The sequence below is a fragment of the Exophiala aquamarina genome (assembly GCF_000709125.1).
Source record: "Exophiala aquamarina CBS 119918 chromosome Unknown aczIA-supercont1.1, whole genome shotgun sequence".
NCBI lineage: Eukaryota > Fungi > Ascomycota > Eurotiomycetes > Chaetothyriales > Herpotrichiellaceae > Exophiala > Exophiala aquamarina.
In genome coordinates, this window is record NW_013550587.1 from 2,215,588 (window position 1) to 2,240,845 (window position 25,258).

The 25,258-nt window shown below is 50.5% G+C and overlaps 10 protein-coding genes across 10 annotated transcripts; 7 read left to right on the forward strand and 3 right to left on the reverse strand.

Annotated features, from left to right (window-relative positions):
- Positions 1 to 305: 305 nt before the first annotated feature.
- On the forward strand, positions 306 to 2,051 carry A1O9_00788 (glutamate decarboxylase; the record flags this gene model as incomplete). Its single annotated transcript, XM_013409951.1, has 1 exon — positions 306 to 2,051. One exon carries the CDS (start codon positions 306 to 308, stop codon positions 2,049 to 2,051), a length of 1,746 nt encoding a protein of 581 aa, XP_013265405.1.
- A 237-nt stretch (positions 2,052 to 2,288) lies between these two features.
- Positions 2,289 to 4,022, reverse strand: A1O9_00789 (uncharacterized protein; the record flags this gene model as incomplete). The annotated part of the gene is made up of 1 exon (XM_013409952.1): positions 2,289 to 4,022. One exon carries the CDS (start codon positions 4,020 to 4,022, stop codon positions 2,289 to 2,291), a length of 1,734 nt encoding a protein of 577 aa, XP_013265406.1.
- Positions 4,023 to 5,249: 1,227 nt separating this feature from the next.
- Positions 5,250 to 5,850, forward strand: A1O9_00790 (uncharacterized protein; the record flags this gene model as incomplete). Its single annotated transcript, XM_013409953.1, has 2 exons — positions 5,250 to 5,618; positions 5,770 to 5,850. The coding sequence occupies 2 exons, from the start codon at positions 5,250 to 5,252 to the stop codon at positions 5,848 to 5,850; spliced, it is 450 nt and encodes a 149-aa protein (XP_013265407.1).
- A 1,097-nt stretch (positions 5,851 to 6,947) lies between these two features.
- A1O9_00791 (uncharacterized protein) lies at positions 6,948 to 9,381 on the forward strand (the record flags this gene model as incomplete). Its single annotated transcript, XM_013409954.1, has 5 exons — positions 6,948 to 7,024; positions 7,076 to 7,096; positions 7,148 to 7,279; positions 7,331 to 8,537; positions 8,587 to 9,381. The coding sequence occupies 5 exons, from the start codon at positions 6,948 to 6,950 to the stop codon at positions 9,379 to 9,381; spliced, it is 2,232 nt and encodes a 743-aa protein (XP_013265408.1).
- A 1,253-nt stretch (positions 9,382 to 10,634) lies between these two features.
- Positions 10,635 to 11,540, forward strand: A1O9_00792 (uncharacterized protein; the record flags this gene model as incomplete). Its single annotated transcript, XM_013409955.1, has 2 exons — positions 10,635 to 10,698; positions 10,765 to 11,540. The coding sequence occupies 2 exons, from the start codon at positions 10,635 to 10,637 to the stop codon at positions 11,538 to 11,540; spliced, it is 840 nt and encodes a 279-aa protein (XP_013265409.1).
- A 2,137-nt stretch (positions 11,541 to 13,677) lies between these two features.
- Positions 13,678 to 15,880, forward strand: A1O9_00793 (uncharacterized protein; the record flags this gene model as incomplete). The annotated part of the gene is made up of 2 exons (XM_013409956.1): positions 13,678 to 13,927; positions 14,013 to 15,880. The coding sequence occupies 2 exons, from the start codon at positions 13,678 to 13,680 to the stop codon at positions 15,878 to 15,880; spliced, it is 2,118 nt and encodes a 705-aa protein (XP_013265410.1).
- A 372-nt stretch (positions 15,881 to 16,252) lies between these two features.
- Positions 16,253 to 16,687, reverse strand: A1O9_00794 (40S ribosomal protein S20; the record flags this gene model as incomplete). Its single annotated transcript, XM_013409957.1, has 2 exons — positions 16,253 to 16,561; positions 16,646 to 16,687. 2 exons carry the CDS (start codon positions 16,685 to 16,687, stop codon positions 16,253 to 16,255), a joined length of 351 nt encoding a protein of 116 aa, XP_013265411.1.
- Positions 16,688 to 17,105: 418 nt separating this feature from the next.
- On the forward strand, positions 17,106 to 19,148 carry A1O9_00795 (uncharacterized protein; the record flags this gene model as incomplete). The annotated part of the gene is made up of 1 exon (XM_013409958.1): positions 17,106 to 19,148. One exon carries the CDS (start codon positions 17,106 to 17,108, stop codon positions 19,146 to 19,148), a length of 2,043 nt encoding a protein of 680 aa, XP_013265412.1.
- A 693-nt stretch (positions 19,149 to 19,841) lies between these two features.
- A1O9_00796 (uncharacterized protein) lies at positions 19,842 to 23,660 on the forward strand (the record flags this gene model as incomplete). Its single annotated transcript, XM_013409959.1, has 1 exon — positions 19,842 to 23,660. One exon carries the CDS (start codon positions 19,842 to 19,844, stop codon positions 23,658 to 23,660), a length of 3,819 nt encoding a protein of 1,272 aa, XP_013265413.1.
- An 841-nt stretch (positions 23,661 to 24,501) lies between these two features.
- A1O9_00797 (NADH dehydrogenase) lies at positions 24,502 to 24,810 on the reverse strand (the record flags this gene model as incomplete). The annotated part of the gene is made up of 1 exon (XM_013409960.1): positions 24,502 to 24,810. A coding segment is annotated over one exon (309 nt), but the record flags the coding sequence as incomplete, so codon positions are not given.
- Between the last annotated feature and the right edge of the window lie 448 nt (positions 24,811 to 25,258).

Sequence of the window (25,258 nt, forward strand, 5' to 3'; positions counted from 1 at the left end):
GGCTCGGGTGATAGGGGGCTAGCTAGTAGTGACAAGGCTGAGAATTTTGCATGACACACCTCAGCCTCGTGGGTCGCCCGGATTGCGTCATTTGGAGAAATTTCAAACGGATGCAAGCATGTATGGAGTACTTAACTAGCAAATGCCAAAACAACCAATGACTCACGGCTATTCATGTAGGCCTGGTTTGGTCTTCTCTGTACAATTAGATTTCCTTTTATCTGTGCTGTCATTTTCGCTAGATTGATGGCCTCCCCGAATTTCTCAACCCGTCACACTGATATTCCCCGTTTAGAACCGAGACAATGAGAAGCTTACAGCAAGAGAATGGCGACGCTGCCGTGACCGCGACCCAGGTCCATAATGTCACTAATGGATATAAGACTGACTCCCAACCCTCACGAGCAATAGAAATCGAGGGTCTCATCAAATCCGTTCTTGCCCAGTTGATTCCTTTCCTTACCTCAGCAGACCAGGAACTTCGAGCACACCAGGTTCATGACGAAGTCGTTGAAACCTCTCTGGTAGACACCAAGTCGCCATCTGAGCTGACTTACATTCTCACTGAGGATGGAACCTTGACCCTCCCTGAGCATGGATCTAGTCAGGCAGGCTTGCTCCGATCTTTAAGCTCGATATTGTCCTACTCCGTAAACACCTCCTCGCCTGGGTTCCTGGACAAACTTTACTCTGCACCGCTCGCACCAGGCATCGCAGCTGATCTGACGCTAAGCGTGCTGAACACGAACCTTCATGTCTATCAAGTCAGCCCCGCTCTCACGCTCATCGAAACCCATGTCACGAAAGCACTCGCATCTCTTTTTGGTCTGAAAGGCTCAAGAGCGGGCGGGATAAATGTCCAAGGGGGCTCGGCAAGCAACATGACCAGCATCGTCATTGCCCGGAATACACTGTATCCCAATACGAAAGTTCATGGAAACAATGCAGATGGACTCGACCTTGTTCTCTTCACGTCTGAGCACGGGCACTACAGCATCACTAAAGCAGCACAACAATGTGGCTTTGGCAGCGCCGCTGTCATTTCCATTCCAGTTGACGAAACGACGGGTCAAATTCGTCCCGAAGAATTCGAGGATTTGGTCGTGGAGCAGAAATCGCAGGGCCGCACCCCGTTCTACGTCAATGCCACGGCAGGCACGACGGTTCTTGGATCCTTCGACCCATTCACAGAGATCTCTGCGATTGCGAAGAAGCATGGTTTGTGGATGCACATTGACGGAGCATGGGGTGGGAGCTTTGCCTTTTCGAACTCCCTGCGACAGGAAAGGTTGAACGGCGCGGAATTGGCAGATAGCATCGCGATCAATCCGCACAAGATGCTTGGTGTTCCAGTCACCTGCAGTTTCTTGATCCTGAAGGATCTGCGAGATGCTGAGAGGGCATGTACCCTGCGGGCGGGTTATCTGTTCCACGATGTGGAGGAGGCGCAGGATCTTGACAATGACGAGAACCCCGAGCAGAGGCGAGTAGAAGCCAACGGGCAAGGTTCACATGAGAACACAGACGAGTGGAGTCAGCCGGTGGATCTCGCAGATCTCACCCTACAATGCGGCCGGCGCGGCGATAGTCTGAAACTCTTCCTGAGCTGGCAATACTACGGCACATTAGGCTATGCGTTGAAAATCGAGAACGCGTACTCCACGGCAGCATATTTCGCAGACCTCGTCTCGAAGAACAGCAACTTCCAACTCGTCAGCCAGAACCCCCCCCCGTGCCTGCAGGTGTGTTTCTACTATGCACCTGGCCGGACCTCGGTATACCAAGTCTCCAACAGGGCGGATGAGAGCGAGAAAACCAAAGTCGGAAAGAGGAATTCTGTGGTGACGTCCAGAATCACGCGACTGCTGGTGCGGAGAGGGTTCATGGTTGATTACGCGCCTGCTTTGGGGCATGAAACTGAGAAAGGGGCGTTCTTTCGTGTCGTGACCAATATCAGCATGGTTAGGGAGACGGTTGAGAGACTTGTGCAGGATATTGAGGTGCTGGGGAAGGACGTGGCGAGGGAATTGAAGGATCGCTCGCGCCTTTGAACCTTGTTGATGATAATGGCAGTGATTTGGAGCAAAGTTAATACATAGAAAGGGATTCTATCATAGCTAGAGGTGGGCGTTTTCAAAATCAAAGCTTCAGCCATCAACCTCCTGCTCATGGTTCAGCATTTGTGGCCAATCGTAAATAAATATACATTATCATGCGTACGTTCACATGTGCAGTCAGTAGAAGTGAATTTGCCTAGCTCTAGAAATCTACAATCCCATATGTCAGATCTAACCATCCTTTCCACTGCCGGTGTCTAAGGTCATGATAAGACGGTCGGTTCGCCCAGGATCACCGGCCCGTTGCGGCTCCTGTTTGACATTGAAGGCTACGGCGACTCGGCGGGTCAACTCGCCAGATATCGAAGCACCCCTGACCACACTCAAGTCACTGCCCTCTACAGCTGCAAACAGTGAAACAATGTTAAACTCGTCCCCAATCGGGCTCTTGTACAGGAACAGGGCCTTGACCACGACGCAAATGATAGCCAGTAGCGGGTTGGCCACGAGGATCAGCACCAGCAACGGTAGTCTGCGCAGCGTAGGCACAATTTTGACCATCTGGATGTCCTGCGCTACCTTGTCGTATCCGGTATGCGTTCTCAACCCGCTACTCGGCAGAGGACTGCCGGGTGACCGGTCGATGGTGTCTAAGCTGGTGATACGAGCCCAGGCCATGGCTGCAGCCAGCGCTGGTACTGTGTTGACATTTTGAGAATATCGGGGCTCGCCGTTCTCCCCGAGAGCCGGGTAAGGGAAGTCGAAAACTCCGGCTCTGTTGTGCCAGTCGTACTCTCCTAGGAAGGTGCTGAACATCTCCTGCAGACCCAGAGCGTTTTGTTGGATCAGCTCTTGGTTTGCCTGTCCTTCGTCGATGAGGTCTGCCTCAACGAGCGTGATGTTCTTGGAAGATATCAGCCATTTGCCTCGCGCCATTCGACGAGTCTGTTCCGTTCGAATGGCCTCAGAAACGAATGTCTCGTTGCTTGTTGTATTCCAGGCTGAGAAGTACATGACGGAGAAGTTGGTGAGGAAGCCTCCACTCATTCCTGCCCAGAGAGCATTGTTAGCCCCTCCAGTATCCCCGCCGTTGACTGTCATTTGATGCCCAAACTCGTCTTGAACAGATTCCCAGTATTCATCACTGTTACGTTCGGCGTCGGTCGGATTAACCATCTCCGAAACAGTTGCATTGACTGTAGCTGACAATACTAGGTTTTCACCCTCGGAGAGATCAGACTGGAGGCTAGTCAAGTATGACGGAAAAGGAGAGTCGAGTATCGCGGCGGTCTTGTTGTCAGCAGCTACATACATGTTGAAGCCGTATGTTTGGTTCAGCGCAGGATCAATCCAGAATGGCACGTAGATATCAGGGAGCAGAGAAAGGCCATCACCTATTCTCTGTTTCCCAGGGGTCGACGAGAAACCAAAAAATCCATCACTATTATCAAATTTCATTGTGCTCTCTCCTCCAGTGAAACTTTTATATCCTATGCTCAATAATAAGGGCAGGGCAAACAGACAAACTAGAAGACAACGGTATGCAGCGTGAACTTTTGATGCGAGAGGATCCTTCCTCATCAAGGCATCGAGGTCTTGAATCGTTGCGCCACTCCGACTGGCTGTATGAATGACTGCTGTGCGTAGGACTAGGCCTTCGAGACAGATGGACATCACGGCCAGAAGGAACCCAACAGCAATTAGCTGGTTGATTTGTCCCAAGAAAATGGCGAATCGTGAATAGAAGCCAACGAGAACTCCAACGACGAGACAGAGGAGCTCGATCAACAAGAGATAGATATCTCTTCTCGGTATGCGATGTTTGCGACCGGGCTTTCCCAGGAGGAGGTGTTCCGAGACCTCTGGTAGTGGCTTTGTCATCCATGATGGCTTTGGGAAGGGCTCTGCGACGCCCGTACTAGTGTGTAAAAGAGAGAGACCATATTCGCAAGGCTCTGCTGGCATTGTCTCTCTGTGCATTGGAAACAAATTGCAAAATTTGACAATTCAAACGGGTTCAAGAGACCCTTCAGGCTCCTCATGGGGGGAGAATGTTGAGAGGAGATGCAAGGACAGCAAGCGAGCGAAGAGGATACATTTTGTCGCTCGAGCTCCCCCGAGGGGATTTGGGGACTTGAGCTCGCCTGGTCTAAAGATATAGGCTTGAAAGACTCAGATTTAGGAGGCAATGCAACCTCTTGAGGGCCTGTCTAGGCTCATGCTTCGCTAGAAGCTATTCGTCACTCAGGAAACATGGCTTGAGATTAGACCGCAAATCATCCAGTCATTGGTAGCGGTGGCGTGTATTAGGCGCTGCAACGAATGTGAGACGTGGTCCTGCATGGGAGTGTTTGGGGGCTATCTCTGAAGAGAATTGAGACGAGACTTGAAGAAGCGGGTCGCCCGCCTACCGGGTAATAAATGACACGAAATACGGAGAATCTGGTGCCTGTCAGCGAACCCTTCGAGTTAATTACACCACGCAATGCTCAGCATGAGGCCACGCCAACCTTCAACAATGCTTATAGAGGGTCAATCAATGCATGCTTTCATATTCCGCTATGGATTGGGCCTCGCGCGCCTGACCCCGAGAGAAGGTAGATGGCTTGGGCATAGCAATCATGCGTGCCCACAGGCCCAGAAAAAGCTGTCAGATTATGTCTGGTATTTCCTTGGGGGTTGAGCACAGCTGCACAAGGCGAGGCAGACTTGGGCGTTGATTTACTTGGGTCTGGGAAAACGATAGTTTTGCTGGCGCTGGCTCCTATGTATGCGTACTACTGGAGAGTAGTTGGTATTCAGCCCCCGGCACTTTCCAAACAGCTAATTCTGCCTGCTGCCCGTACTAACTTTTCGCGGAAGAAGGAGATCCTGGTCCGCCCTCGGATAGACGGCGACACTGTAATGGACCTGGTATTGTAAGGATGGCGAGAGATCGATGGCCTGCTGTGCTCACCGTTTCTCGAGTGCCCACGTCCTGGATCGCGATTATCCACCTGCCCTTAGCAGTAGCATTTTTCCTTCGTCTTGGACCGTAGTCAAAATTACTACTCTCCATGATGAGTGGCATGTATACGACAGACTTTCATGAAGGAATATACTGCGTACTAGAGACAGAAGGTATTATAACTCAAGGCATCCGGGCTCCAGCACAAGTCTAACCATTGCGAAAGGTGTCAATCATCCCCAGTGATGCAGCACCAACGTGCAGGTACTCGGAAACGTGGACTTCCAGCTCCACAATGGGATGGTGTGCATACACACATTGAGAGACTCCACCTCGAGGACGATATGTCTCGGGCTAAGGTCGCGCTTACAATGGAGTTCAAATACGGTTCCAAAGCGAAGTATCGGCTTCCTCCCTCTAATGAATATGTCTGGTGGGTTGGCCAGACCCTCCAGGTACAAAAAGCGCTAAAGCGCTTGAGAAAGTGGCACACCCGCAAGTATGGCCTTGAACATGAAGACATAGAGGCCTTCAAGCAAATGTTTGGCAACGAAGATCAAAGCGCACGTTCAACCATGATGCTGAGCAGTGGCCGAATCATAGACAACAAATATGTCCGTCTTCATGACAAAAGGGAATGCTTGACAATCCAATCCTCGAAGAGCCCTTGTGAATGGCTCGGCCATGCCTGCATTGCCAGGCACACGGTCGATCGAGAGCCCCTGCCGTGCTCCTGCAAAAATTACCTTTCTCGATGGCCTCCAGAGGGCGCTGTATGCCACCCGCAATTACGCAGCCGGAAAATCTGAGAGTAGTCCAGCCCTCCTCGGAGCAACACAGCCGTGATCACTGAGTCCAGAATTCCCACGTAGAAAATCCAAAGAGACCTCAATCATGCCGTTGAGCTCACTGAGCGGGAACAGTTCACCGCGGCAGTCAAATTGGTTGACCGTGTATGTGAGAATGCTCGTGCATAGATTACAGCTCAAGATCTATATGATACAGGAGCTGTGTTTCATGACAATGTGACGTATGAAACGCCATGCGTCAACGATGCTGCAAATATCTAGACCTTTATGCTGATATCAGAGGTGGTTCATGGCCGACATCACCCACTGGCATTGACCTTGAGTTAGTGGGCAAAATTCATGCCAGGTCAATGCTTTGTAGTGGACCAGGTGCAAGTGGCGACAGAAGTACGGAGGGATATCTGCGCGCAGTTCCTAGGACACTAGTTCCTCCTGCATTGAGGTTTGAGCTTGATAAGGCTGAGTTGGAGGGCAAGCTCGTGGAAAGAGGCCAATCGTTGTTTCAAATGTGTATTGAAAACTTGGGCGCTGACAGTCCACAGGATGAAATTTGTAAGCAGAGACTGCTTCCATTACGTGGTACAATAGGAATTAAGCAGCATGTCCTCCATGTCAAGCACATCTCCTTAGCTGCTTCGCGCTTGCTCCGGCGAGCGAGGGGAGAATAATTTGATGTGCATAGAAGCTTACCTATTTCGTTGCTGTCCACCGTCGTTGATGTGGAGAAGATCACCAAAGGAACAAGCTGGATGTGAAAAGAAGAAAGATGTGGTAGAAGTGTTAGAAAGCGGCAAGGCTCTAGCTGAACCGCAATGCACGTGAGCCAAGCACAAGGCGGCGTCACCCTAACCCTCAACGGGTAATCAATCTTGGCGTCTGGAGTGCGCCCGCCGTGTCTCGATGTCAACTGACAATTCGTCCCCCTCGTTAGGCAAGGCACAAACATTCATTGCAGCTTCTCCGGCACTCCTCTCCACTGCCACATCCCCAGTTCCAATTTTCGGATCAGAGGTCTCCATATAAGTACTGTGTTCGGATTCATTGTCATGGCACGATAGCCCGGTGAATCTCCCAGAGCCCCCGACGAGAAATTGACGACCAACCAAATCCTGTCCGTTCCACGACTTAATGACAATGGCGATGAACCGAATGCGGAGCGCCTTCGCGCCTCCTCGGAAGGGCGAAACTTTTGAACTTAGGGCAGGGCTCGTGTATGGTGCTTCTTAATTATACCCAGATCTTCGCTGACCGAATCATGCTAGATCGCAATATGCTTATGAACGGTGAGCTCAGCGACCTCGTAACCACGATCGCTCGCTAATACGATGTCCTAGGAAAGAGGCAATACAGAAAACCATCATGGCCATGACATTGGGCAAAGATGTCTCACAGCTGTTTCCAGATGTCCTGAAGAACATCGCGACGGCAGATCTGGATCAGAAGAAGCTGGTCTACCTATATTTAATGTTGGCTGAATCTCACAATTTGTGAATAGTTCGATACTGATTTCGTCTCAGGAATTACGCAAAGTCCCATCCCGATCTCTGTATTCTCGCGGTCAACACTTTCGTCCAGGACTCAGAGGACCCGAATCCCCTCATTCGAGCACTGGCCATTCGAACTATGGGCTGTATACGAGTTGACAAGATGATCGACTACATGGAAGAGCCTCTACGGAAGACATTGCGAGATGAATCCCCTTACGTTCGCAAAACAGCCGCCATATGTGTGGCCAAATTGTTTGACTTGAACCCTGCGATGTGTCTCGAAAACGGGTTTCTTGAGATCTTACAAGAGATGATCGGCGATCCTAATCCTATGGTGGTGGCCAATTCCGTTCAAGCCCTGTCTGAAATTGGGGAATCTGCACCAGAGACAAATGCACTCCAAATTACACCAAATACCCTGAAGAAGCTTCTGATGGCGCTCAACGAATGCACTGAATGGGGCCGAGTAACCATTCTCAGCACACTGGCGGACTATAAAGCGCAGGATGTCAAGGAAGCAGAACATATCTGTGAACGCGTTTCTCCGCAATTTCAACACGTCAACTCAAGTGTGGTCGTGTCAGCCGTCAAGGCCGTGTTTTTGCACATGAAATATCTCCCAAATGACGCCCAGAAATCATACTTGAAGAAGATGGCACCGCCGCTTGTCACTTTGGTGTCCTCCGCACCGGAAGTACAGTATGTGGCGCTGCGAAATATCGACCTTTTATTACAGAAACAACCCGACATTCTCAGCAAGGAGATTCGAGTCTTTTTCTGCAAATACAATGACCCCCCTTATCTCAAATTCCAAAAACTCGAAATTATGGTACGAATCGCTAATGAGGCTAATGTCGATCAGTTATTGGCTGAATTGAAAGAATATGCCCTCGAAGTGGACATGGACTTCGTACGACGGGCTGTGAAAGCCATCGGACAAGTTGCGATCAAGATCGAAAGTGCAAGCGAGAGATGCGTGAATACTCTCCTTGACTTGATCAATACTAAAGTCAACTATGTCGTACAGGAGGTAATTGTTGTGATCAAGGACATCTTCCGCAAGTATCCGGGCTACGAGGGTATTATTCCGACCCTTTGCAAATGCATAGACGAACTCGACGAGCCCAATGCCAGAGGATCGCTCATCTGGATTGTTGGTGAATATGCTGAGAAGATCAGCAACGCTGGCGATATTCTGGGCGGTTTTGTGGATGGCTTTGCGGAAGAATTCACTCAGGTATGTACAACAGCAGACCATTGTTGATCTACTCTACTAACAATACTAGACACAACTACAAATATTGACTGCCGTGGTAAAACTGTTCCTGAAACGACCACAAGCTGCCCAAGGTCTCGTCCAGAAGGTTCTCAATGCCGCCACAGCTGAGTCCGATAACCCCGACATAAGGGACAGGGCATATGTCTACTGGCGCCTCCTTTCGAATACAACCGACCAAAATGCAGCAAAGAATATCATCCTTTCCGAGAAACCTCCCATTACTACGACTATACAGTCTCTACCTCCGGCATTACTGGAAAGATTGCTGGGTGAGCTCACGACATTAGCGTCCGTTTACCACAAGCCTCCCGAGCAATTCGTTGGCCAAGGCCGCTTTGGCGCCGATGCTGTGCAGCAAGCTGCCATTGAAGAGGCAATGCAGAATGCTCGAGAAAATCCAATAGCAGCAGTGGTGCAAGGCAAGGCTCCGGAAGCTCAAAACAATATCGAAAACCTGCTTGACATCGATTTTGATGGTGCTGCTCCGGCATCCTCGACAGAAAAGCCGTCCAATGGCCTCTCTGGTCTTGAGGGGCTGGCAGGCACTCCTCAAAGAGTGGCATCACCAACTGCAGGCCAGCCTGCACCAGCAAACAACATGGATGATCTCCTTGGAGTGTTCGGCAACGGAAGTACATCAGCTGGCCCATCCAGTTCTGCGTTTGGTGGAATGTCAGACAGCGACATTATGAATGGCTTTGCAACGATGGATTTGTCCGGATCTCAACCACCACCACCACAGCAACAGTTGGACAATGCCAGTGGAAAGAAGACGAACGAAGATCTTCTCTCGTTATTCTAGCCCTCTACGTGGATTCGGCCCCGTACAATTTTATAAACCAAGTTTCTGGCACTATCACAGACAAGCAAGGATTTCACTTCCCAGAGAGACAGCCTCACCAAACTCGCATAAGAGACTGCTAAACGACATAGCAGGATACGCTTATGTCCATAACATCTGTCCACAGACCTTCGAACGAGAAATATCTCATATGCTTGTGCTGCCGCAAAGGAAACGGCATCTAGTTGCTTGGACAGATCCCGCCGAAACAGCCATTGTGTCGGAAGCCAAATCGCCGGACTGTCCCTCTCGGCCTTTGCGTCGAGAATGCCAAAATAAGGAACTTCATCCCAACCACGCATTTAAGTCTATGCCTCTGTGCGCTACTCCTGACTGGCGCTGCTTTGGTCCCTAGCTGCAAACGATCAACAGGGTAATTTTATCAATTCAGCAGGACGGTTCTATTCACCTTCCGGAATGAGAGATGAATCAAGATAATCCGGAAGTGGCAGATGCAAAGTTACTCATGAAATATTGAATCAGCGATGTTGGGATCGCATCTTTACCTTTGGCGGTAACACCTGGCCTATGATTCCCCGTTCACTGCACAGATCTGATACATGCTTTCCCATTCGACTATTTTCTTCCCCCCTCCTATTTCACTATTTCCCAAGCTCCTGCAGGAATCAACCAACTGTCGTGGAACTACTCGTCTTTCATACCAGTCTCATCGCTAGTCTTGCAATGTAAGCATCTGCATCATCACCCATCTCAACTTGTTATATCTAATTCTTGTTTACCGCGTAACTGAACCCGTCTCTCTAGCGACTTAATTTTTTGTATCTCTTTGCCTGAATCGGTCTTTCGCTGCTGAAGCCTCCCTCGACGTCGTGCTTACGCTGTGAATGCAGATCGTGGATTGCTTGGCCTATCTATCGCATTTCCATTCATCTGGTTAATTTCGTCCCTATTTCGATGACCTCGAGGCTGCTCTTGGGTCTTCCGGTCGAGATACGGATGATAGTATGGCATCCTGCCAAGAAGACATATCCGACAACGAAGAGAAGGGCATAATTGAGAGTAAGTTGGGCTCTTGAATCCTTACCAGCTTAGAAGGCGAACAATACCACATCCAACAGACATTTGAAGAACAGGTGGTCCTTGACGAAGACCTTGTCTTGCGTCTGCTGTATGGAAATCACTCCTTGTGCTATCAGATCACCAACATCTTGAAGTGCACTTACTACGAATCCTCATCCTGACTTGACCATCCGATGCTGCAGCCGATACTAGAAGGTCGATCGCGAAAGTATATGCAGCTCAATCTACTTCTGTGTGGTAAGTCTTCAACATAGGTCTTAGAAGGAGAAATCTGGGCCTGACGTGGATTTACATCTCAGAAAGACATCGAAAACACGCACCAATCATTGCTGAGCCTTGCTGGGGAAGGCGTATGTGAAGACCGAATTGAGACCTACATATTCTGGACATATACGTGCAATGTTGAGACCACGCTGCTTCTGATCAACAACCTCTGGCCCACCGCCCTCGAAGGCAGTCTTGATATGCTCATCTGGCTCATTTCCATCGAGCAAAATCCCTATTCCATGTTGTTGGATAGGCTCAGACGGCGTATCAAGGAATTCTTCCCTCGCCAAGTCGAACGGTTGCATGAGCAAAGTGGCAGCACATTGACAAGCCTGAAAAGATTTTTTGACCTGCTGTACTACCAAGAAATGACGAATCCTTCCCTATCGGGTTTGAGACAACACGTTGCCAAATGGATGGTGTGCCACAGCGATGAGTTGCTTCAGAGGTCTCCCTTAGTGAGGAGTCTGCTTCGGATGCTTCCTGGCTTCAAATACATGTTTGCCAAAGCGTGGGCCGAAATTCGACCTACCCGTCTCCCACATCGCTGGGTTGACGCGCTGGAAGGGAAATCCATCAGGTCGATTGCTATTGCTACTGCTTCCGATGACCCTGCAGATTTCGATGGGTTTGATGCATGGGAGCAGAGTGCAAAACGACGGAAATTAGACCCTAGTTATGATGAAAAGAAACCGGCCCTTGATCCCGCGCCTACACAGACGAAAAGCGTTCGTTTTCTGGAGAGCAACTACCCAAGGGTTGATCCGCTGACAGACTTGATGAGACCACGATATACTTCACCTGGCCCTTGATTATCGATTTCGTCGGCTGGTAGTTTTGGGGAAGGGGAAACTGCCGACCTCACGGCCTCTCAGCTGGCTGTCAATTCTTTCCACATTTGCTTTGAAGGCGGTCAATCGTTACCCACAGTGCTGGAATGGGGCGGTACCCATTCGGACAGTAGTTCAGACAACGGTCTGAGCCACTAGGAATCATCTTGCAGGCAATTAGATTTGTTATGTTCTGTGTGATCGTTCTGTCTTACTGCGAACCTGGCTTTTCCGTGGCTATTGCATTATATTGACACTGTATCAACAGACCGGACTATGTTAGCACACATTCCGAACTCTGTCCTCCGTCTGCTGCTTGAGCGTAGGAAGTGCTTTTTGGCCAGGCACGGAAGCTAGCACCTCGCTTGTAGCGCCTCACCGACTTCTACATGCATATTGGACCAAACGTTGGGCCTTGGTCAACTCTGCAGTAGCGGCTGCGGGACGTATTCCAATGGGGTATTAATTTCTTAGGCCTGCTAAATAGCGCGTGGATTGTGGCTTCTCCTGCGCTGTTTCGAGCTCCACGTGTCCACCGCTATGAGTCTATGACTATTCTGGACAGTGGTATGTCTTGACTGGCCTCAAAGTGTGCGCTTACCTTACTTCAGGATTGGGACTTTGCAGGAACGGACACCGCTGGATGTTACAGTACGCGAGCCATTTTATATATTAGGGACGGTGTGTTCAACCTTTCTTCTCTTTTTCTTTCTCTACAGGCTAGCCAGAGGGACCCGGGATCAAAACAGCGATGCTAACACCATCGTTGCGGAAGTCCTCGGGCACCGCGGCCATTTGGCTGCTGGTGGCCATCGTGGCTCTTTGGTCTACGAGATCAGAACAGTTGAGTAGCTCTGGCGGGTTCCAGGACGGTATTTTCCATCAACGACGACAACATCACAATCATCATCACGACTACTCTACACGCCCTGTGGGGATCATGGTAGATGAGCACCCTTACCTTTATTCGTCGCTTCCATCGGCATCGGCATCAGCACAATATCCTCAGGCAGTACCACCACTACCGCTGACCGCTGTTGACACGACGGCAACCGACAACACACATGCATTCATCGAATCACTCTTCGTGGGCATGGCACTCGAAGGACCGAAGGGGTCATGGACAAGCAAGCCACTTGCCAAGTATGGCTGGGTCAGGAGGTTGCTCCGCCCGTTAGAGTACAGACATTCGGCACCTGCAACACCCCACAGCAACGGAGCGACTTATAGACACGCAATAAACGTGGATTATACGGACGGTGGTGGATGAGAGTGGCGAGGTGGGGAGGAAGAGGGTGGAGGGCACTGGCCTCTATGTTGGATAGCTGGTCGCTGCTTTGTTTGAGTGACGGTTATATCTTTTTGGGACATCATCAAGGTCGTGATGGAAGGAAAGGTATATGAGGTGGAGGGAAATAAGACGGTGTGCAAGTCGGGGACGATGGGAGGAGGTGAAGTGAATGGATGGTGTCAGGAATGGAAAGTAAGCCGGGCGACACTAAGCCACTTCTGCACACGCGTTTTCCTGGTCTCGCGAAATTGAATGCGTGGGACGAGACAGACACTTGGGGCCTTTTGACTGGCGGTCCCGAAATATCTCCTTTGTTTCTTCTAACGACGACTTCACACCAATATCATTGTTATACATACAGCGACGCAACCACGTCTCCTGGAAAATCCCAGCAAACTATCAAAACACAACATAACACAACACAATCAACAGGTGATCACGACATATTCCGCCCTGACGGCTCAGATTCTCCTTTGTTCACTTGGGGAAGGGTACGACAATATCAAGTAATGCTATTACCAGTAATGATTAAAATGCAGCCTGACCTAAGTTTTCTAATTCTTTGTAAAGGGGCTCTAAGAGATTGAGCTTTGCTTGATCTGCTTTGTACAGCGCATGCTGTGTTTGCGGCCTCTTGCATTATTGGCCTCGGCGCACATTTCAGCAGCCTCCCGGACGAGGTGAACCCTCAACTGGTCATCCGACTACCCGCTAGCCATGCCGGTCTATTGAAGGTATATATCATCATAACCAGCGGCTTGCGACCCTAGCCTTGACATCTTGAGATTTCTCAGCCCTACAAACCCTCAAGCAATCACCTTCATCAAAATGGCCATTTGCAAATTCTATCAGACACGTGACGGTTGCAGGAATGGCAGTGAGTGTTATCCCCTCTGTGCCAGCCTTGAAGCCCGGGGGGCCATACAGCTGAAATCGGCATTTCTTACTGACTGTTTGAATTTCAAAGACAACTGCAGATTTGAACATCCTGGTGCCAATAGTGCTGGCAATGCCTCACGCAACAGATTCGCTCCGCTGTCTGGCGGTAGCAATCGGTTTGGAGGGGGACGCAACCCAGGTACGAGTTCCTGTCTGATAACCTCTCTGCCAACAAAAGTCCTTCCCTTTAGCTCTGACCTGTTCGCTAACGGACATCGCCTCAGAGTACTTCATTAGCACAACTGAGTTCACGAATGACCTCACGGAAGGCAAAGGTCGTCCAAAATGGCTACTATCCTCGTGGGGTCCTAGAGAAGGTCCCAGAGGATTCTTCGAAGACTACAGCCCAGAAGAGGTCAGATGGCGATTCTACGAGCTCGCAGCCCAAGGGAAAGAGGGCGAAGCTGATCAGGAGGCAATCACTCTGTGGAACAATGCTGACTCTCAGATGAGGCAATTGGCGAGCCGAGTAGATGATATCGGCGACATGATGAGAGAAGCAGAGAAACAGCATCCCAACAGGTGGGACTTCTTGAAGATGGACGGGACCAAGACGCGTGAACAAGTCATCAGTGAAGCACAAGGGATGAATGCAAACTCTGGAAACTCCCCATTTGGCTCGACTGGAGCAAGCTCTGGCTTTGGCTCAACCCCGAATGCTGCATCCAACCCGTTCTCAAAACCCGCTACGTCAACCTTCGGACAGGCGACCCAACCCTCTATATTTGGTGCGGGTTCCTCTACATTTGGAAAGCCGGCCTTCGGCTCAACTGGCTTTGGAGGCAGTTCTTCGTCTAGCCCCTTCGGTCAGGCAGCTTCAGGCGGTACATTTGGGCAGCCGTCTCAGCCAACGTCTACATTTGGAAAACCATCCCAGCCGGCGTCTACGTTCGGACAGCCGAGTCAGCCTACATCGACCTTCGGCCAGGCATCGCAACCATCTTCGACATTCGGTCAGCCTTCGCAACCATCCTCAGCCTTTGGATCTACCGGCTTCGGGGGCGCTACGCAGAAGAATCCCTTTGCAGCAGCTTCTGCATCAAGTGGATTTGGACAGTCTAATTTGACATTCGGGCAATCCTCTCAACCAACATCAACCTTCGGGCATCCATCCCAGCCTAACTCAACCTTCGGTCAACCTTCACAACCCTCTTCGACATTTGGACAGCCCTCCCAACCATCTTCAACATTCGGACAACCAGCTCAACCCTCTTCGGCTTTTGGTCAGCCAAGCCAGCCGACCCCAACATTCGGTCAACCTGCGCAACAAGCCTCGCCATTCGGACAGTCTTCCCAAACGAATTCGACGTTTGGTAAGCCCACAGCGTTCGGGCAAGCTGCGTCTCCTTTTGGGCAATCAGGTCAGACCACGTCTAGCTTCGGCCAGCCCTCACAAACAACATCTACTTTTGGGCAACCCAGTCAGCCATCATCTGGCTTTACCCAACCGACATTTGGAGCGAGTGCCACTCCTTCTTTTGGACAGCCATCAACACAAGGCAATGCTTTCGGTGGAAATACTACACAGCAACAACCAAGTGATCAAGCCATGGAAACAAACTCACCCGGCGCATCACCACGAGCCATACCACCAGGAAACCAGTTCGCTAATGCTGCTACGCCAACCTTTACCTCACCAATGCCGGCCCCGTCGGCCCCGTCTCAACCAGTAGCACCGCCGCCACCACCCAAGGCCATCGTCAATACCTCATCCACTCCGCACCCATTAACCGGAAAGCCTCCCGCCGCTGTACTAGTCACGCAATCACTTCCCTTCCAACCGCCTCAGAAAAACAGAGACCAACTGATATCCTACCGCGGCCAACGAGTCCAATACGTCGATGGTGAGCCATGCTTTCAACGCCCAGACCGCAAGGGACTTCAAAAAATCTGGTTCCCTGATGGAGCCGCCGCTCCTGACGTTGTCGCATTGAATCGAGAAGATAAATTAGATGATCTTCAAGGATCGCCAGATGAGTATACAGATAGTATCAAGGAGCAGTATAAGTATTTCTTCGACAACGGCAGTTTCCAGCATGGCAAGATCCCGCTGGTGCCTCCGATGCGTGAATGGGCTGTTTACGACTTTTGAGCTTTGATTCTCGCCAGGACGTGGTGCAGAACGCTTTCATGTTTGGGTGCTGCTGTCTAGAATGGACTACTGTGAGCGAATATTCGTAGAAATGCATAGCTTATGTATGTAGCGTTGCACGCTATCGGAAAAGCAGTATGGAATGTGCAGTCAGAGCACAATTTCTTTTGGATTCTTGTCTCTATCGCATCCTATCCCATGGAGCAGATAAGGAGCACGCTGAAACATCGAGAACAGCCTCGGTCAACTCCAATGGCATGGTACGTCCATGACTCGTGGGTCGTAACTTCTCCCAACCCTCTCTTGAACTCTCAGTTCCCCGGCTCTCCACCTCCAAACCATCCAGGATCTTCACCAGTCTCGGTTCCACAATTAAGCAGCAATAGTGACCTCGACCTCAACACCGGCCTCGATGTTGATGATGATCTGCTTGACGACCTCGGTGGGGGCGTTCAAGTCGATCAACCGCTTGTGGATGCGCATCTCGTACATGTCCCAGGTCTTAGAGCCCTCACCGCAGGGGGTCTTACGGGTTGTGACCTTTAGGGTCTTGGTTGGCAGGCGCACGGGGCCCTTGACACGCAGCTGCTTCGACTTCGCGCGCTCCAGGAGCTCAGAGCACACTTTCTCGAGGGATTGCACCTTGCGCGACGTGAGGGTGATGCGGATCTTGTGGATTTTCTAGACGAGAGAAGGGCTGCTTGTTAGTATATGTCCGTTGTCGCAAGAACTTCATACGCCCATGCAGGATGGATGAAAACGTACTGGGCCTTCGCCGAAATCCTTCTCGGGCTTTTGGAAAGACATGTTTGTAATAATGGGTGGATTTGGTTTTGGTGGGAAGTTTTGACTTTGTGAGATCTGTTACTCGGAAGAGAGAGCGTCGGCGCCAATCAAGACCTGAACAACTGCGGCTCGGTAAAGTGATGAGAGGCTGGAGAAGGGGAAAAGAAAGATGTAGGCTTAAGGTCTCGACGATCTGAATGGATTTGACGTTTCTGAAAAGTTGCGTGTGGGCGGAAATCTTGGCGATGACACTAAGCCTATAATAGATCTAGTGGCATCGTCAATTTCGGCGGAGCATAGATGCCGGTGTTTTCAGTGCCTGCTTTTGTTAGTCACCACCAGCGTATCTAGTGATGACATGACTTAGGAGAGAGGATTTACTTTTCTTTGAAGAGAAAATTTGACGAAGTAACCAATCCGCGATCAAGTTGCTAAAGGAATGGAAGAAGTTACAGGGATCCCAGGCGGCGTCCCGCCGCTGGCAACATATCCCCGACCCAACGTCAAATCGACTCTACCATCCACCGAGTGGGAAGTGTGTCTCGATTCCTGGCTCTTCAGTCTTGAATATCGTCTGCGACTCGCAGATGAGCAATTTCAGAAATTCAAGTTGTCGCAGGGGCCGAGTGGTGTTCATTTCCTGGTTTCCCTATATTGCTCAGCCTTGGAGGGTTCCCATATATCGCCATCACCGGTGGCTCAGAAGGAGCGTCTGTTGCTTAAGCGAGCGTATCTGCTACTCAGGAGGCTTCTCCTGGTGACCCAAACACCTTTTGAATACGATAGCGCAAACCTGATTGATTTACTAGGCCTTGCGAGCCAGGTCTACTCAGCAGTCGGAGATTGGAAAGCCACACTCAGTGCTCTGTGGAAGCGGGATAAAGTCCAACTGTCCTCCGCGGTGGACGGCTGGAAGAAGACAGCGTTGACCGATCTAAGTGCACAGCTAGAGTCGTCTAAGCTTTTAAACACATACAAGCGTCTCAATCTGTTGGTCAAGGCTTCACCCGAGGTAGGCCTTGTCCTCATGACAGGATCAGACTACCTCGAATCCCTCATGGAAGCCTATGATCGCACACAATCGATACCGAACCCGGCTACAGTACAGAAAGTGTTGACTGAACATATCTTCTACTGTTTTCGAAGTCTCATGTCCGATGGTTCTCGTCATGGATCGATGCTCTTGGATCATCTCTATCATATGAAGTCCGAGTCTGAACGGCTGGCGAAGGCTCAGTTACATGCGCGAACACTTTGTTCAAGTTTGATTTGCACAACTTCTCTCCTCAGACACTTGGCTGCAGATGATGCGGTAAGCGGTGGTAAACGTGGCCAAGACTTGCTAGAATTTTTCACAAATTATCGTCAGAATAACATCCACCTTCATCCACCTCTCGCGCCCAGAAGACGCAAAGTGTCAAAGGGAAAAGGAAAGGCAAACGCGGCCGAGGAGATGCATATGCACAAAGCTTCCCAGATATCACAGGTTCACGAACTATTTCCTGATCTGTCCAATCACTACATTCTTAACCTGCTCGATCACTTGAACGATGACACAGAGGCAGTCATTGCCGCCCTTCTTGAACCTGGCTCGTTGCCGGCAAACCTACGAGATCCACAGGTAACTCAAGGACAAGCTGAGTCCTACGATGGACCTGCCCACGATCTCGCGCCACACACGACACCACCGCTCTTGCCTCGACGGAAGAATGTTTTCGATGGGGACGATTTTGATAATCTGAGAATATCAAGGTCTCGATTGCAAAAAGGCCGAAAAGATATCAATGTCGATCAACCTCAGGATGCCAATTCTCACAACCGCAGCAAAGCTGCGATTCTGGCCGCGTTGGCTGCATTTGATTCGGATGATGATGAAAGGGATGACAGTTATGATGTGGCTGACGTTGGAGGAACAGTCGATTCAACAATTGACACGGATAGCAGACCGCGTCCAGACAACGCACCAGAGCAGGACGCCCACGAGGAGCTTATGTTCAAGGCTTGGAAGGCAAACGAAGAGGTCTTTGGGCGTGATAGTAAGACCCGTGTCTCCAAAGTGCGACAAGACTTGAAACGGGAAACGGGAATGAGTGACGAACAAATCGAAGGTTGGGCTATCATGTTAAAGAAAGATGCTAGGCTACAAGAGCGCTTGGAAAAGAGATACTCTGTTTCGAGAACCCACGGTGGCAATCAACCTGCTCTCGCCACCTCGCGATGGCAAGGTGAAACGCCAGAGGATAGTGAAGAAGGGGAATCGGCCAATGCTGGCCATCGTGTGGGGCAGGCCCAGATACGTGGTAATCGTAACTGGGGTCGCGGCCGAGGAGGGAGCACTACTGGTCCTGCTGGTGACTCTTCTACCCAAGCGGCAAGGAGAAAAAAGGAACAAGGGAAAGGTCGAGGGGGAGCAAGTCACAATCGCAGGGAAGGTAGAGCACGAAAGATGGGCAGAGGTATGGCCGGTCCTCCAGCACAGTAGCCATGTGATACGGCTCATGATAGCAGCACTGTGCGATAGAGGACCACTATGGCTGACGAACCATGGTTGAAGTGAACAAGGCTCCCTAACCTTAGAGACCCAGCCCTGTTTCCCTGTTCCTGGGCAGATACACCGAGTCATAGAACCCATAATAGCAAGCACCGTCTGACGCACGAAAAGGGGATGAAATGACCGGCTAAGTTTCTCTTCTGGGCCACTCCACCCGCCACCCTTGTCACTGAATTGTTTGCTGGCTTTGGTGAGAATGAAGGACCCTTTGACCCCGGTTTGTATCGTGTGCCCTCCGTAGCAAACTGAATAACTTGCCAACCTGGGATTATTTATATGCAGGATCTCCTTCTAAGGGTTTGACCACCATATCCACGTGACCAACTACCTAGAACCGCCATCTGGCCTCCATCTTTCGTGCTTCTTCGCACCTTTCACCGCCAGGCGAATCTTTCTGCAAATTCCAAGAACAGGCTCCAAAGACTGCCTGGAATTACGGAGCTGGTTCCGTTCTTTTTGCGAAGGAAGACTATCTAGGGGCTTCGATCCCACTCAGCGCAACCTCACAGACCAAAAGTGCACGACATCACAGTCCATCTCAGGGAGTTGTGCTTTGTCTTTCTGAACAACCTCGATATGAAGCGGATGTCTTAAGCTTCTAATTAGGTTTTCAAGCGCAAAGTCATGTCAACCGCACCGATTGCCAATGGTGTCTCAAGTGGTGCACAACCAACCACCTTTGACACTTCGAATATCTTACAAGCATTGGAGATCATCCATAACCCCAGCACCAAAAACGACGTTCGACGGCAAGCATCGGATTACCTAGAACAACTCAAAACCAGCAGTGATGCTCCCCAATATGGTTACATTCTCTCAACGGATCGGTCACAACCGCCACTCGTTCGTCATTACGGATTGTCTTTATTGAATTATATTATTCGTCATGACAGCCACAAGCTTTCCGAAGAGCAGAACGATCAACTTCGGAACTGTATCCTGGAACTCGGCCGCACAGTCGAATCTTCAGATCTTGCTTTCATCCGCAACAAGATTTCTGAGCTCTGGATAGAGATGGCCAAGAGGAGTTGGGCTTTGGACTGGTTTGACCTTGACGAGCATTTAGTCCGTTTGTGGTCTCGAGACCTCATTCACAAGGATTTCGTGCTCACGGTGCTCGAAAATCTCTCCGAGGATGTCTTCGTGCGCGATGATAGCATCGCCATCCTCCGTGGTCGAGATCTAAATTCGGCTGTCGTGGAGATTTTCACCTCAAGTGCAAACTTCGCAGGAGGTATCAAAATTGGCGACGTGACCCGACAAGTGAGGTACGGTGAAGAGGGCTGGCTCAGCAGGATCAATCATTTCCTCACTCACAGTGTCGAGGCGCAATCTAGCAACACGTCTATCAAAGAAGCAACATTGAAGGCTCTGGCGGCTCTACGGTCTTCTTTCATTTGGATCATGACTGCTTCCATTGTCAACTCTAGGGCTCTGATAACCACATGCAATCTCTTGACAGTTGACGATCCGGATCTGGTAATGGGCGCTGTGCAAGCACTCCTTTCGCTATATGGAAGACTTCGTCTTGAGGAAATCGAGGTGCAGGCACTCGTACATCCACTGCTTCAACCTGAGAGTATCGTGACACTAAGGCATCTTTACTCCGCCTCCGTTGTCTCGATTGATGAGGTTGATAGCAGCAAATATGTTCTTTCGAAGAAGTTGTCTGAGCTCATGTCTCTTCTCTCTGACCACATCTGTCATTATACATCTCCTGACCCTAACACCCTGGATCTTGCGCCCTTTTTGCACTTTCTTACCTATATGGCCGAGCATGAAAGCCTCATAGTTTCTATCCCAATGATTCATTCCTGGGTGAAGCTGCTTGAGGTACCATCATGGCGCAAGACGCCTGCAGTCTCTTCTTGTATTGGCCCAATATTACAAGTTGCATCCGAGCGGCTAATTCAATATGATCAACTACCAGAAGACACCCAAACACCCGTTGTGCTTTTCGTGAACGAAGAGATAGAACTATTCCCCGAGCGCCAAGGCTTTTATCTCAACTACCGCAGGCTTTGTTCTGCGGTAATTGAGTGGATTTGCTACGCCCAACTAGAGAATGCGATGCAGGCCGTCTTGAAGAGAGTTGACGATCTTCTGGATGAAATCCAAGCAATTGAACAGCAGCTAGACATCGCCAGATATGAAAGATTTTCAATGACATTTCTAAGGGCGGATGCTGATTTCGCCATAATCGATGCGGCTTTCAAAGGCTTTGACCGCTGGCAATCCGCGCACAAAGACCGACTGACCCCTGAACAGGAACAGCTGGGAAACAGAATCAGAGAGAGTAGTAAGAGCTGGATGCTCAGCATGATGGAAAAGAGAGTCTTCAGAGATCCGCAGATAAGGCATCGTCAAATCAAAAGTGCGGTGGAGGTGTCCAACAGAGCTCTACAGAAGGACACCGAATTTGCCTTTAAGGTTTTGGAGCACATCCTTTCCTCTTTCATCATAAATCATGAGCAACACCAATTGTTTGCGGAAGCTGTTCATGAGCTCCACAGCTATGCTGTTAGCGAACTCAGGAGGCTCTCACTCCAGCATGCTGACTACTTTGTTACTTTCTATGATCAACTCCAAGCCAAGTTCACAGAGCTCATAAATCAGCTTGGCGCTGATGAACGACTTCAGATCGACCTCAAATCAACGCTATTCTCTGTCGTGCAGCGTGCATCGGCAGTTGACTATTCGCAACGCCTGACAAAATTGCAAGGATTTCTTGAGCCACTTGCTACAGCATGGGCAGATCAAGGATTGCAGGCTACACTTCAAGACTTACGTAGCTTTGCACGCTCTCAAGCATTCGATAAAGTAGCCCCATACTTGCGAGAAATAGGTGCTGCGACCATCGAAGATTGGTCCCAAGTAGCCTTTGATGACCGTGGGGCCCAAATTCAGCAGGAAATGCTGAGTGGTTTCGCCAAATTGCCTCTGAGGGAGACGAGGATCTTACTGAGCATATCAACCGAAAGACTGGATCAGGATTCTCCTCTCCACGAAATGATCACTAAGTTGTGGTCCCCGTTGATACCGAATATGCTGACTCATGTGCTGAGCCTGACGAGATATAATCACCAACTTCATGACCCGAGCTCCTGGCCAAATGTTTCGCCGAACATGGAACCCGTAATTCGGCGGCTGTTGCGAGATAGGTACTGGCAATCTGGAATCTCAGCAGGGTCCATGAATGCGTTTCACAACCAGGTCAAATCAACGCGTTCAACTCTCGAAGGATTTGCATCTTCGGTACGTGGCAGGGTGCGAAATAACCTGGAACAATGCTACAGCATTCTTCACACACTCGGCAGACTGGGTGATGCATTTTACAGCTTGCAGCAGCTTCCAGCTATGATTGCTGAAGCAGCCATTGCCACTGCCAACCCTTTGAGTCCGCACCACTTCTCAGTGATGCTGCAGATGCTCCCTAAGCTCATAGACGAATGCCCACCCAGTAGGCGGCAGGGTTTTCTGACACCCATACTTGCAGCGCTCCTAGAGCAAATGGACACAAAGCTGTCTAGCCAATGGGCAGCCATGAACCTACGAAAGCAGACCAAGCACGATGAAGAGAACCTGAGCGACGAGATGCGAGACGACTCGGTCCTCAGACAAACCACCTACAAGGCCGTCAATCTGGTCGCCCATTGGCTCAATCCCAAGCGTGAACAACAGCTCAGCACCAAGAAAACCATCGTAAATGGCGATTACCTGACCCAACAAAACCAACAATCGATGCGCGAATTCTTCCTGTCCAACACGCACGTGCTCGATCGCCTCCTCGTCTTCATCGACCACTCCCTCGGATTCAAGGATACACGATGCTGCTACACGATGCTCGTGGCCGCTCAACGCCTGGTCCCGGACTTCGCGACCGCACAGTACATCTCCGGAGACGCCGCAGACGCAGTGCGGGGATTCATCTCGACAGAAATGTTCAAGACGGCGATCACATGCCTCAACGACGGCTACTTCGCCGACCACCAGCAACACTACGCGCAGCTGATCGCCACCATCTGGATCTCGTACGGTCTGCCAGCACACATCCCGGCGACGGAGTCTGTGCCCGCACACGACCGCCCACCCCTCACCACTGCGCCGAGAGACGTCATCCTCAGCCTGCCCGGCATGACGGAAGCCAAAGTCGACAGCGCTGCGGCCCAGCTGCTGCATGAGGGGCTTGGAGCACGGTCCAAGAAACTCCGTGCGATTATCCTCTCGCTCCTCGAGGGCGTCCGTGGGGTGCGGCTCAGCGAGCTCGGGAAGATCGATATGCGCCAGCAACAGTCGCGGATCTTGGAGAAGTACAAGCAGCGGGAACTTCTCACCACTGCCATGCACGGCACGGACGAGCCTGGGAAGTCCGCTATGGATGAGGCCGGTGCTGGTGGCGACGACGTGGATCTCGGCGGCGTCGCGGATATGTTTGCTTCCTAGCTGCGACACGAGTTAATGGTTTCACTAGAGCTCTTTTTGGGCCGCTCGGCTGCGGAGGCCGTGGAGAGAGAGGGTGTGAGCAGTGTTGATGTTGTTGTTATTGTAACCACGTGATATCAATATGTGTGCCATACAAGTGAGAAAAGAAGAAAACAATACCAAACAATAAGAGTAGACGGAAGACGAAAACTGCCTGCTTGGAGTGCTTATCGGCAAATTTTGTTCTCAAGAAATGGAGATGGACAGAATCCTAGGTCTTTCCATGAGGCTTGATGTACGTTAGATGCCTCCAAAAAAGTTCCAAGTTCCAAGCTCCATGCTTCAAGTTAACTACGGAACAAAGTTCTCTGTCTACGGGGCGGCCTGAATTATTCATTCAATCTCTCCTTTGGAATATGTACAGTAGACTGAGTCAAGAGTCGAACGGATAATCTTCTCGACTTTCACCTTCCATCGTGTAGGTTTCGCTTGGGTTTGATAACGAGGAAACAAAAATCCCGTCCACGATAATACTTTAGACTTGCATTGAATGCTGCAGGAAAACAAGGTGTGTGTGAGAGAGAGAGAGAGGATGCCGGCTTTCTGGATTTCCTTTTTTCTGTTTTTTAATTGTATTTTTTAATTCGTCATGAGCTTCTCCGGGGTGTAGGTGCGTATGTGGGTCTGACGAATCTGTTTGGGAATGAAATCGGGTGGTTAGCTATGTGGTTCTTCAAAGAAGAATGTACGCATTGCCCTTCTCTGCTCAGGCTCTCAATGGCCGTGGATATTGCCCTCGGCTGTCTCTTGTATACCCCAACGACTTCCTCTTCCTCCTCCTGTTTCCCTCTTTCCAAAACCACAAACAACACAAATCTCTCGGAAGGGAAAAGATGCCGGGAACGTACCTATCACTATTATACGGAGTACTCTGGCTTCCCAACAGCTCCTGTTCACGGGCGAGATCGGCATAGTGCCTGCGGACCTGGTCTCTATCTTCCTCGGCTTGCAGGAGCGGAATGAGGTGCAGACGGGCCCAGATCTTCTCGCGGCCCAGCTCGAGCTTCTCCCGCTGGCCGATGAACGTCTGGCGCCAACCGTATGCCATGACGGCGCCGAACGCGAGCATGTAGTATACCGGCCGTAGACCGCGGACGGGGATGTTGCGCTGTTTTCAGAGAGATTGCCGTGTTAATTTAATGATGTTATGGAGAGAGAGAGGCACGGGGATGAGAAGGGAGGGGTCGTCTGAGTGAGCTGGCAGAAGTGTCTACAGGGGGGTTGGGTGCGACGCACTCTATATTGAACTGGTTCGTAGCCGCCAACTGGCGGGAGATCTTGAGGCATTGTTGCGTCTTGCCGTGGTGCCTTGAAGTGGTGTTGGTGGTGGCCTGCAAAGCAACAGTTCGCCTGTGGTGGTGAGGATTGGGAAGCTCACAATTCGATTGCTGTCGATTGGGTGCGCAAGCGCCTAACGCGCTAAATATCGCGCAGGCCAGTAATCGCCCTCGGCTAGCGGGCTAGTGCTACATCTAACGAGGCTGCAATACAGGTCACGTGGTGGCAAGGCTCGCCGTCTTCTCAAGGGTCTATGAGCGTTGTGCCTTCGACCGTTACGT